The sequence below is a fragment of the Tamandua tetradactyla genome, chromosome 20 (genome assembly GCF_023851605.1).
Source record: "Tamandua tetradactyla isolate mTamTet1 chromosome 20, mTamTet1.pri, whole genome shotgun sequence".
Lineage (NCBI taxonomy): Eukaryota > Metazoa > Chordata > Mammalia > Pilosa > Myrmecophagidae > Tamandua > Tamandua tetradactyla.
Window position 1 is genome coordinate 38,624,427 of NC_135346.1, and position 12,135 is coordinate 38,636,561.

A 12,135-nucleotide genomic window follows, 5' to 3' on the forward strand; every position below is an offset into this window, starting at 1 on the left:
GTGCAGAAATAAGAGGGGACAACTAATCCAGCCAGCCCACTGCTGAAAAGCTCCTTTCCTCCCTGCTATTTCTTCCCTTCTCTGTTCCTCCAACATTGCACAATACAAGATGGTGGAGGGGAATATTAAGGAACTAGATTACTCCTTGTTAGCAGCGAGTCACTGTAAATATTCCAGGTTGTTAACTTCCAGGACAACAAAAGCAGACACCCTTTCCTAGGATATCTCTGAAGGACTGATAACAGCTCAGACAGATGAATAGCAATTAAAGTCAGAAGTAATGGTGAGTAAATTTCTAAATGCCCAAATTCTGCCTTGACAACTACTGCTCCCCATGAGGTCCTGAGATAGATGAACACAAAAAAGAAAACAAATATCCATTCTTATCTGCTAGACTTGCACACACATGCCTTTTTACCTAAATGGGTTGGAGCACAATGAATAAGGCTGAAACCAAAGGGTACCTTTCCCTTTCCCAAGCCATCTTATCACCATTTGGAGTCAAGGAAGGACAGGATGCTAAGAGATGAGAGGCCAGAATGTGCTGAAGACATTGGCAGAGAGACGTATTTGGGCAAAGTGCCCACTAGTTGAGCTGTTCATCTGCTTTTGAAGGTGACCTTCTAATGTACAGTGATCCTGCCACAAGAAATGTGGCCCAATTAGTATCCTGGAAGCTGGCTAATCAGTTCAGTGCATCTTCTTCTTGGGAAAGAGCAAAAGAGAGAAGAAGGAAGGGAGCCAGGACCTGGAAACATTCATCTCCCTAATGCCTGCAGTTCAGGAAGAGTCTATTTCATTTCAGCAAACAGGTTTTCATCAAAGACCCTCAGGCACATGGGTGATGGGGGCAGTCTTCAGAGAGGGGGAAAATTACAGAGAGAGAAAGTATTGTAGATTTATGCCTCAAAATTGTGGGTTGTGGAAATAGCACCTATAATTTCTTCCCTATAATTTCTCTTCTTGTGTCATACGTAGTCTGAAATGCTGGGTCCTGAGATAGCAATGCATTCCCAACTCTAAGGTCCCGACAAAGTGCTGGGTGTCATTGCCTATATCCCCCGCCCATGATTTCCAGGGATGTCTCTACAAATGCAGAACAAGCTCCCCGAGCCAGGGACTTGTCTTTAAGTTTTCCACCTATACAGTGTCTTTAAAATAGTTAGCACAGGAAGGGCTCTACTTTAAAGCCCAACCAGGACAAGACCCTATTTTACAGGCAAGAAAGTTGAGGCCAGGAGGAGATAGCACTGTCTCCAAGCTCAGTGCTCTCTCCACTGGACCACACTGCCTCAGTCACAAGTGCATGTTTTTCCATTGCCCAATACACTAATTAATAAGCTGCAATCAATCTTCTATCAAGTATTCTCTTACCATCAATAGCTATGCACCAAAGTTTGCAAATCATGTGTACATGCGGGTAAATGTAGAACAATGTAATAAGTAATGTAATATAAACTTAGAGCAGAGTACTGCCATCATGAAATACAGTTGTATAAAAGAAAAAAAAAAGTTAAGTTGTGGAACAATATGTACAGTATAATCTCATGTCTGCCCCCCACCCACCCCCCAAAAAATCCGCAGTCTGTGTGTGTGCTTCCGTGGGATTGTGTGTACGAAAAAATACAGGCAAGCCCACTACACTGTTAACAGTGGATTCTCCTTGGGGATTGAAGACTTTCATTCTTTTACTTATTACACATTGACATTGTTTCACACTTTACAATGCGCATGTATTGCTTCTGCAGTTACAAAATGCCAAATGTGAAATAATAATAGGTCCCATTTACCATGTATATAATACAAGGCAGAAACTATGTTAGACCTTTACCAGGCACCATATCTTTTCCACTGCTCTATGACGGGGGACTGTCACTACACACCAGATAAGGAAACTGAGGCTTTAAGAGAACACACGGCTAGTAAGTGGCAGAGTCAGGATCTGAACTCAAGACTGCCTAACCTGAAGACACTGGCCACTGCATGGCTTATACCTATTGTATCACTCTTTCTCATCCACAGTCAATAAAGGGTTTATATGTTATGTCTCTCATGAGAATGTCATCCATCCATTCATCCCAGGGTGCTTTACAGCAGAAAAAAGGCTGCCGGCTGCCATGCAGAACTCAAGAACACCTGAGGTCAACAGCATGCACTGCCTGAGCTGAAACTCAGTCTGCTACATCCCCCTCTCCTGGCCCGTCCCCAAGGTTCTTCCCTCTTTACCATTCTTGGCAATCTCTCCATATGTGAATTCCATCAAGGCAGGCTCACAGCTATTTTGGGCTGTGTATTAGCGTGCGGACCTTGATTAGAGGAGGAAAAAGCCAGACACCTCAGAATCATGAAACAGAAATTAGAGATGTACACCCCCTCCACCTCAGCGTCCCAGAAGCCACGTCCACAGGTGCCCGGAGTCCTGAGAGAAGCGGCATATGGCCGAGTGGGAAAGGGCGAGTGGGAAACTTCATAATCTATCAGGGTCTTTGAACTCAGCTGTTCCTTTCCTTAGAACTGTCATCTCCCAATAGTCCACAGGCTCACTCCCTCACCTCCTTCAGATCTCAACTCAAACATCAATTCAGCACCAAGGTCTTTTCTGACCACCTTTCAAAAACAGCACTTTCCTCCCCGCCTCCTGCACCCTTACGCTCCTTTATTTTTCTCTATCGCTCTTGTCATCTGACATAATATATATGCACTTGCTTGTTTACTGTCTCCCCTCACTGGAATAGAAGCTCCATAAAAGCAGAGCTGCTTTATATCTCCAGTACTAACATGGCTGTCTGGTATGCTGCAGATGCAGAGTAGATGAAAAAAAATGAATGAATCAATTAAGAAAATAAGAACCAGAGCCTGAGAAACCACTTTAGCATGGAGTCTAGTTTCCCTCTAAATATCATGGGATTATAAAAATTTTAACACAGCAGTCTGAAAACTCAGAAAACCATTTCCCCTCCCAAAGCTGTTTTGAATCCGGACTAGCACCATGAATGAGGAGGCTTTGGGAAATTATAATCACACTAGGAAGTCGCGTGCAGTTGGAGTTCCGCTTGCTAACACATGTTCAAAAACAAAAAGCCCAATCCGGATGGAAATAGCAGGAAGCCGTCCCAGGGACACCTGGTGAGGCCATATTGCTTGGCTCTGCTGCTTCCATTTTTGTCAAGTCTCCTGCCTTCTGCCAACTCTGGGAGTTGGAATGATAGCCTGCTCACTGGGAAAGCTTGGAGCCGAGAACAACAGAACCACATCCAGGGATGTCCTCTGGAGTCTCAGTGTAGGACAGCAATATCACAGCAACAGAGGACACCATGTGCTCCGTAAACACCTCATTCAATCCTCACAACCGCAACATGAGGTTGGTATTAGTATCATTTTACAGAACAGGACACTGAAGTTCCGAAAGATTTAGAAAATTTCTCAAGATCACAGAGCTAGTAAACCATCCCTGGGTCTCTATGACTCCAGACCCAGGTAAGGAACACAAATGAGTCGTTTCATTTCTCATGGGTATTTTCTGTGTGACCCCAGACAAGTCCCTATACCTCTCTGAGTTGAAGTTCTGCATCCATGCATAAGTGCATTATACTCAATGTTTTCTAAGTTTCTTCTTGCTCTAATTTCCTATAGTGTTTTGCAAAGGTCCCAACGCAAGAGGGAAGGACAGGGACTAGAGTCTTAGGATTTGCTTGTCCAGCTTGATTCCTACAGGATTTGCCCAGGATTCCAACAACATCCTTTGAGCTGCCCAGAGTAAGTTTAAGAGTCATATGCTCTCCATGGGGCAGAAGAAGACAGATCAGGCTCATGTGGCAACAGGGAGCATTTAGGCTAGAGCTAAAGGGCTGGGACCTGAGAAACTTAAACACCTGAGAGAAGTTGTCAAGAAGAGATCCTCTGAAAGGTTTTTTCCTGTAGGATTAAGGAAAACAATCTAAGAAGAACTCTTGGGCAAGGAGAGCCTGCACCATCTGAGGATGCAGTCAGCCAGGTTTGCTCCAGGGAAATGGGAGGAAAAAAATGCATGCCTAGCAGGTTTTACTCTTAGAAGGTGAGTGGCAAAAATGATTGAGATTCGCATCTTTTTGGCTTCCTGAAGGCAGCCATGGATTAGAGGAAGGGCAGAGACACAGACAGAGCACCCTTTTTGAACACACCACGTAAGCTGTACTTTTACCACACTTCAGATACCACTCATCCTCCTTTGCAAGAGTCCCAAAAGCCCAAATTAGGAATAATTTATATTCTCCCTTTCTACCAGAGCCTTGCAGCCATTCCTATCCTTCTGGAGAAGAGAAGGTCCTTATCCATCCCTTTCTTGGCAGTGATACATTCAATTACTCATCTGCTTCCAGGGGGCTCCAAAGGCTGCCAAGAAGAGACAGGCAGCTCTCCAAGCCATGCAGCTTTGTTCTCAATGTCTGTGTGATAGCCTGAAAGTGGAACTGTTGGTGGGGAAATACCAAAGGACTCTAGAGTTCCTCAGCCAAGTAAGGAGAGCTCTTCATTGTCCAAGCTGAATTGGAATAGCCAAAGAACAGGCAAGAGACACCGCATGCGTTATGTCTATTCACCTGCTGGATAGCATGAATCATGATACAACCGTGTTTGATGGCAAACAAATGTGGAAATATTTCCAAGCCAGCCGGCCACCCAAGATGAAGGAAGCTAGGACAATGGGTGAACCCGGCTCAAAGAAGCCAGGACTCTGCTGCCGATACCCTCGGTGGCTGAATCTCTGATTTAGCTGACCCAGAACAGAAGGAGTGGCCAGGATCCAAGGCCCCAAATCCCAACACACTCTGCCTTGCCTCTCTCCAATCTCTGCTGTGTTTACCCCAATCCCCTTTACTTCCTGCCATCGTGCTGGGTTGAAGCTAGTATAACAGCTGCCTCCAGTCCATCTTCTCCCTTAATTTCTCTCTCTCTCTCGCGCGCGCGCTCTCTCTCTCTCTCTCTCTCACACACACACCCTTATGTGTCTGCAGTGAACTCTAGGAGACCCAGGAAATAGAGCCTAAGGAAATTCAAGAAATACAAGTAATTTCTAATTCAAGCAGTACAGTAATTTCACAGCATGTGAAGAGATTATGGAAATGCTCTGTCTTTTCAAGATGTTCTCCCCAAATAACCAAGGTCATTTCATTAACTGCTACCTTCCAAAACAGCACTTCCGACATTTGACCTAGGGCCACAGAAGTCCACTGTTTCGCTGAAGACAAAAGAGGAGTTCACTTACTCATTCTTCTCCAGGTCCAGGATCAGTTCTCGCCCCTCAGCCATAACCCTGAGCTCAGCTTTGAGTGGATGCTAAAAGCAATAACAAAAGAATGTCAGTTCCTACCACACAGGGCTTATCTAGGCTCCCAGGGGTCAGCACAGCCCAAGCTGAGTGTTCAGATACTGATCTGCAAAGGAGAAAGGGTCAATTGCACTCCCAGCCCAAACCGGAAATGACTTCAAGTCCAGAACCAAATCCCCTGCCCCCTCTGCTTTCTCTCCAAAGACAAAGGACAGAAACACTATGCAGGTATGTAACAGACCTGCACACCCCTGAGGGTAAGTGCAGGCATGCAGATCTGGTATAGGGAAATATTGGAAGAAACCTGTTTTCAGCACATTTTAGGTAGAGTCAGAGGGATCCGGCACTTGCACTTGTGTAAATTTAGACAAGTTAGAAAATGCCTCTTAATCTCTGTTTCCTTATTTTAAAAATGCAGATATTAATAGTCAACCTTATGGGGATCATGTAAGAATTGAGTGGTTAGCACATTTAAAGAATTTATCAAAATGCCTGGCATACAGGGAAGCCTCAATACATGTTAGCTATTATCTTATAAAATCCCAGGGGTAAGCCTCTCCAAAGTGTGTTCTTATTTTATCTTATTTTGGCCCTCATCTGGATAAGCCACCACCGCCACCACCACCACCACCATCTCAGTAGAAGCAACTAAGAGCACCTCAAATTAAAGTTTCATAGGTCCAAAAGAAGATACATTTACACTTATAAGAAGTTTTGCTGAAGGCCAGAGCGGCTACACCCCTAGAAACAGATCATTTAAGATACCATCATGCAAGTGGCCAACAAGCATAAAAAACATGTTTATCGCTGGTAACCACTACCACCCACCCACACACAAACACATTAAAAAAAAGATACTTCTAAATTAAAAAAAAAAGTCACAACTATGTTTTAAAACCATAACTCACAATGCAGCAGAACATATTGTAAAATGGGCACTCCCATACCCTACCAGTGAGAATTTAAATTGACAAACCAGGAAAACAATTCCACAGTTATGAATCAAGAGCTTTAAAAGAGTCATACTCTTTGACCCAATAATATAACACTGTCTCATGGAAACAAAATAAAGGCAAAGATTTGTGCCTAAGGACGTACATAACTCATAATAATGAGAAGTTGGAAACCATCTAAATGCCCCAAAAAAGGAGAATGGTTAAGTAGATGATGGCCCATCCAATTGACTGAACTCTGGACAGTCATTAAAAATGGAAACTTTAATAATTAAAAAAATAATTTAACTTTAAATTATTTATTTTAATATTTAATATTTTATTAATATTTATTAATATTTAATTACTTTAATATTTAACTTTAAATAATTTTAAAATCACTGAGACAGTATACAGTAATTATTAAACACAAAGTGTCAAATATAAAACTGTACATTTTATTTAAGCATACTCTGGTAAAGGAAGAAAATTCGGAGAAATAAATCAAATATTACTATAGTTATTTCTAGGCAATGGGATCATGAGTTAATTTTATTTTCTTTTGTGCATCTTCCCTTAATTTTATAATAGATATAATATTTTAAGAAATAAGAAATACACTTTTTTCTATTTTTACTTTTTATTGCAGAAACTTTCAAACAAATTCAAAAATCAAGTATCAAGTATCGTAAAAAACGCTATGCTTCCATAATTTCGTTAGAGCTGTTCAACTTTTTTTTAAGGGAAGAAAATAGGCTGCGGCCATCCCTACAAACATATTTAAAACAGGATGGATTCAAACAGGATGAGCTTTCTGGCCTGAGACCAAGGATCTTTTAAACTCTTGAAGTCACTTTCAATCCTGCCCCACTTAGAGTTAACCTGGGTCACCTCCCTCGAAACCTCTGGTTAGAACCTGCCTCTTCCAAACACATTCCCCTTCTTATTTGCTGCAAACCTCACTTCCTATTATGGTTCTGGACATCCCTGAGACTTTCAGATCACCCAAGACCCTGGTGAGATCTGAACGTTCCAACCAAGAACTCTTGGGCAACGAAAGCCCTGCCCATTGCCTAATTAATCCTGTTACTTCATTTAAGAAGAGACATTTCAAAGCTAGGGGAGACGTTTGCTCAATAACTTGCATCAATGGATTAACTTCCGTGTTCCTGATGTCATGATTCAGTTCTACCAACACCTTTTCTGGCTGCTGGTTCTCTGCCCATTTCCTCTGGGAAGTACAGGAGCAAGTACTCTGCCCAATCACATGAAGCATCAGGGACACAGCCCCAAGTGGGGACCTGAGAAAGAGCACACAGCAACAGAGCTACAGCAGCTACCTTACCCAAGGGTAGGTGGCCAGGTGACAGTTCATACAAAAAAGGTGCCTTGACACAAATCAGAGCATTGTCACACACACCCCCAAAGAGACACAAACTTCAACATGAATACTAATATTTATTTTTAAGTGGGTAATCTAAAAATATTTCTCCTTGGTCTGCAAGGTACACAGACACTGATTTAAAATATGGTGCTTCCTGTTTCCAAGGGATATTTTAAGCAAAACAATGAAACAGCATCTTGAGAATCCATGCGGCTTCTTTGCCCAGCTCTGTGGAACATACACCACCACTCCATGCTTAGAAGAGGCAATATCACCTCTCCTAGGAAGTGTAGGAAACTAACCCACTGTTCAAACTTCTCTTAGGGAAGGATTATAAGTTTTTCTCTTTAAGGTCAGATTAAATAGATCTTGAGTTGCACAGGGGAATGGAAACCTTTCCCCATAACATTTAGCCGAGTGAGAATATTTTGTACAGAGTGAGTGTTCATTTAATGTTTCAGTAATGAATAAATGACATGAAAGTAAGACCCCTGGGCCAGACCCAGTTTCTAGTCTCTCCATCATTCATTCATTTGTGCATTCAACAAATATTTATGGTGCCAGGCACTGTGCTGACTAGTTCTACTGAATACAATGACCCACATTCGGGGCAGACAATGGTTGGGAACAAAGACAGGATCTGGCACTCCACTTTGTTTCTTAGGCCCTTCCGGAGGATGCCCAGCATCCCACATCTGGAGAGAACAGAGGCCACAATTAAAGAAGTAGATCCATTCCTTGGGCAGTAACGGATAGGACTGAATATTCAAGACCTTTACTTTTAAAAACAACTGGCTGTAAAATGGCCATCCACTAATGCATCTAGATGTTTCCTGAAGCTATTTTCAGACTCTCCTACTTTCTAGTGAAATGAGTTCCATGTATCCATTGTTTTCTGCACAAAATGTTGCTTTCTTTTACTTGTTCTAAAATTTTCACTAAGTTTCCTTAACAAATCCAAATCAGAGCATTTGGAGGCAATGTCTAAATTACCCTAGCCATAACTTCAAGGATTTCTGGCATTTCTCCTTCTCCGTTTAACTCAAGGGTTACCATGTTTGGACTGTCCTGATAGCTGGTGCCATCTTGCTCCCAAGTGTTGACCAGTAAATCACAGGCCTCTTGAACCCGAAGAGATATTAGAAAGCCCCTCCATCACAGCTCTCTCTTCCTCCTTATTCCCTCTAAGCCTTAGTCTATAAATGAGGAAACTGAAGTTCAGAATGCGGAAGGTCAGAAAGTCGGTCTTTCTGTACGCTCACACACATCTTACAGTTCCTTTCCAGCTCTTTCAAGTCGCATTTAAGCTTTAAAAAACAGAACCAGAAAGAATATCCTAGGTGCCCCAGGATAATGTTTTGTCTTGTTTGCAATCATCCTGATAGCCTGTATATTTTACCGGTGTCCTAGTCCAAGAAGCCTATTGGATTTTAAGATATATTTCCTAGTACTAGGTTCCCAACTCCCTCTCATCAAAAAAAAAAAAAGATCTGGATTATTCCAAGTGCATTAACCCATCAGTAAAATGAAGCACAGTTTGTGCAGAGCAAAATTAACTCTAGTCTTCAATCACTTCCAATTAATAGTGGGTGATTAAGTGATACCATTGCACTTATATTTAGCTTATGTAAGCACTAATGTGAATTTTCATTGCCTCAGCTAATAGCATTTGGAAGTGCCCTAGAAGTCTGTGACTTTACAAAGGAAAGCCCCATCTGGGCTTCCAAAACTAACATTCAGAAAAGTTAGAGAGGGCTAGATACAGAACCACTGGTGATGACTGGGCAACCAGGAAAGGTGAGTGGGTGGGCCAAACCTCACAGAACAGATGTGTCAATTTCTGACTCCCAAACAGCTGAGAATGAGAGCTTTTCAGTCTTACCTTTCCTTTCATGGAGCTTTCTACAGTCTTCCACTGAGGTATTATCAGTTCATGCTGTAGCTGGGGGCTGCCTTCCCCACTTCCTCCTGCCAATACAAGATGCACAACCACTGAAATCCCAGACCTTCACATCCTAGCTAAACACACAGGGACTTTCTGTGACAACCAATCACCAATTGGGAAGAGCCCTGTACAGGCCATTAAAAGACCTGCTGGGTCCCAGGATAGACCCTGAGTGACCCCTGGCACCTACTATGTCAGGCACTCATTTTGGGACAGACAAGGTCTCTACATTTGCAAAGTTTTCCTTCTAGAGGGGAAGATGGACAATATACAAATATTCTCAGATGGTTCTAAGTGCCCTGAAGAAAATAAGTGTCATGGAATAGAAACACACTGAACAAAAGGTGTCAATTTTAGACAGGATGATCTGCAAAGATGACATTTAACTGAGACCTAAGGGACCGGAAGAAGTCAGTCATGTAAAGATCTGGGGGAATAATTCTTCAGATAAAGGGACCAGCAAATACAGTGACTCTGCCTGAGCAAGTGGAGGTAGCCTGTTCAAGGGAACAAGCAGAGAGTAAAAGGTAGAGAGAATCTAGGAAATGAAGGGGGGAGTTGGTAGGAGATGTGGTCAGCAAGCAGCAGGACATCCAGATAGCCATTGGTCTGGTAGAACAGGGCTTTGCAGGTCACAGAAAGGAGCCTAAATTTCATTATTAATAGACCTGGAAGGCATGGGAGGTTTTAAACATAGAGTGACGTGATCTGTATTAGGTTTTAAAAAGATGACTCTGCCTGCTTGGTGAAGAATGCCTAGAGGGGTAGGGTGGGGGGTTCTGGAGGCAGGAAGGTCTGCTGGAGACTTGCAGAAAACCTACTGGGAGATGATGGGGGTTGAGACTACAATGACAGCAGTGGAAAGGGATCCAGGCTATGTTCTGGAGGTCAAGTCCATGAGTTGTGTTTCTACCGCTCCTCAATTTCCTCATCTTTAAAATGGAGGAAATGATATTACCTGCCTACCAAAAGCTTTGCTGGGGTGAACAGATATGAAATTGCTTCCTAAGGCACCAAGCACCATTATGTTAATCCTAATGACAAGTTTGCATTTGTTTCACTTCATAGTTTCCAAATCATTCCCCACTCCCAGTTCCTCTTCATCTGCACGCCAACTCTGGGAGACAGGCACCAGGATTCCTAATTTGAAGGAAAGAGAATTGAAACTCTAGCAGTGACTTGTCTGAGGTCTTAAACACGGGTTGCAGACCATCTTAATAAAATGGTAATTTCCCAAGGCCGAGGTAAATTAGTCTCCAAACGAATATGCTAAATCCATAGGACTCCTGAGAACGGAGATGAAGACAACATAGAATCTATTCTTTTTGAACCAATCACAACACATAGACTATGTACCAAATGCAAATGATTTCAGTATGGTAGAAAGATAACCCAAGAATTATAGGGCTTTTATTTTTATTTTTTTGCCCCATGGAGCATTCACCACTTTTTTTTACCCGGCCTAGCCATGTGATTTCAAGATTCTTTCTCCAACGCCTGTGCAACTCCTGTTCCTCTAATGCTTCTTTGAACCATCTTTATCATTCTGTTCATTGCTTCACTGAGTTCAGTCACCGCCTTCTCTGTTTCGCGGGGGCATTTTCTTAGGCCTGAGGCATTTCCCATCCCACCAGTGTACGCGAGGCATCGAGCCCGGCCCTGGAATGTCGCTATCCGGGCTGTCCCGGCCGGGCGCTCGGGATGCTCGGGGCTGGCGAGTGCAGCAGGCGGACGAAAGGGTGAAGGCGAGAGCAGAACGAAGTAAAGACAGGACAAGGAGGGTGGAGTGAGGCTGAGAGACGGTGAGAAAACGGAGGAAGAGAGACCCGGAGAGCAGCGGAAAGAGAAGCCAGAAGCAGACAAACAGGGAAAGAGAAGACGGAGGGAGCCCGCCCGGCTGTCCTGCCTGCTCCAGCTCTCCCGGACCTCCATCACCCCTCAGCGCGCAACTGGGGAACAAAGCCGGGGCTCGGGGGCCGAGGGGAGGCGGGGACGCAGGCCCGGCGGAGTAGCGGGGAGCGCAGGGCCGCGGCCCGGGTGTTCGGTCAGGGCGGCTCCCAGGTCCGGGACCAGGGCCACCCAGCCCACCCGTCCCCATCCTCCCAGCGCCCCGCCACTTACTTCTGGTCCATCCTGGCTCCCGCGCCGCCCGCGGCCGGAGCAGAGGCAGGGCAAGGGTCAGCAGGCACAGCCGGACGGCGCCTGCACCCCAGAGCATGGTAGCTGCTGCCCCTCGCGCGCTCAGCGATCACACGCTCGCAACCATACCCGTTCCCCCGGCCGGCAGCTTCTGGAACCCACCGCCGCTCGCCTGCGCCTCCCTGCTGGGTTCCCAGCCCTCCGCCCCGACGCCCCGCCCCCAGCTCCGCCAGGGGGGTGGGGGAGGGGACCTGCCTGCGGAGGAGCCGGCCCGACCCCGGGGCTAGCGGCGCGAGCTCAGGTGAGGGAGAGCCAGCGGGAGGGAGGATCCCGGACCGAGGAGGGGAAGGCCTTCTCGGTGGGCGCGGCAAGGGGAGGGCGGATGCTCGGGCTTCTAGGGGTTAAACTGGATCTCTCCCTGCACAGCGGC

General features: G+C 44.8%; 1 protein-coding gene across 1 annotated transcript in view; it reads right to left on the minus strand.

The window, feature by feature from the left end:
• ADAM19 (ADAM metallopeptidase domain 19) overlaps positions 1-11,899 on the minus strand; it is a 75,726-nt gene extending 63,827 nt beyond the window's left edge. The window contains exons 1-3 of the mRNA XM_077137529.1: positions 11,688-11,899; positions 9,504-9,589; positions 5,243-5,313 (exon numbers count right to left, since the gene is read on the minus strand). Of these exons, the coding sequence (XP_076993644.1) occupies positions 5,243-5,313; positions 9,504-9,589; positions 11,688-11,784 (254 nt within the window). The 5' untranslated portion in view covers positions 11,785-11,899. The remainder of the gene's footprint in view (positions 1-5,242; positions 5,314-9,503; positions 9,590-11,687) is intronic.
• Positions 11,900-12,135: the final 236 nt, after the last annotated feature.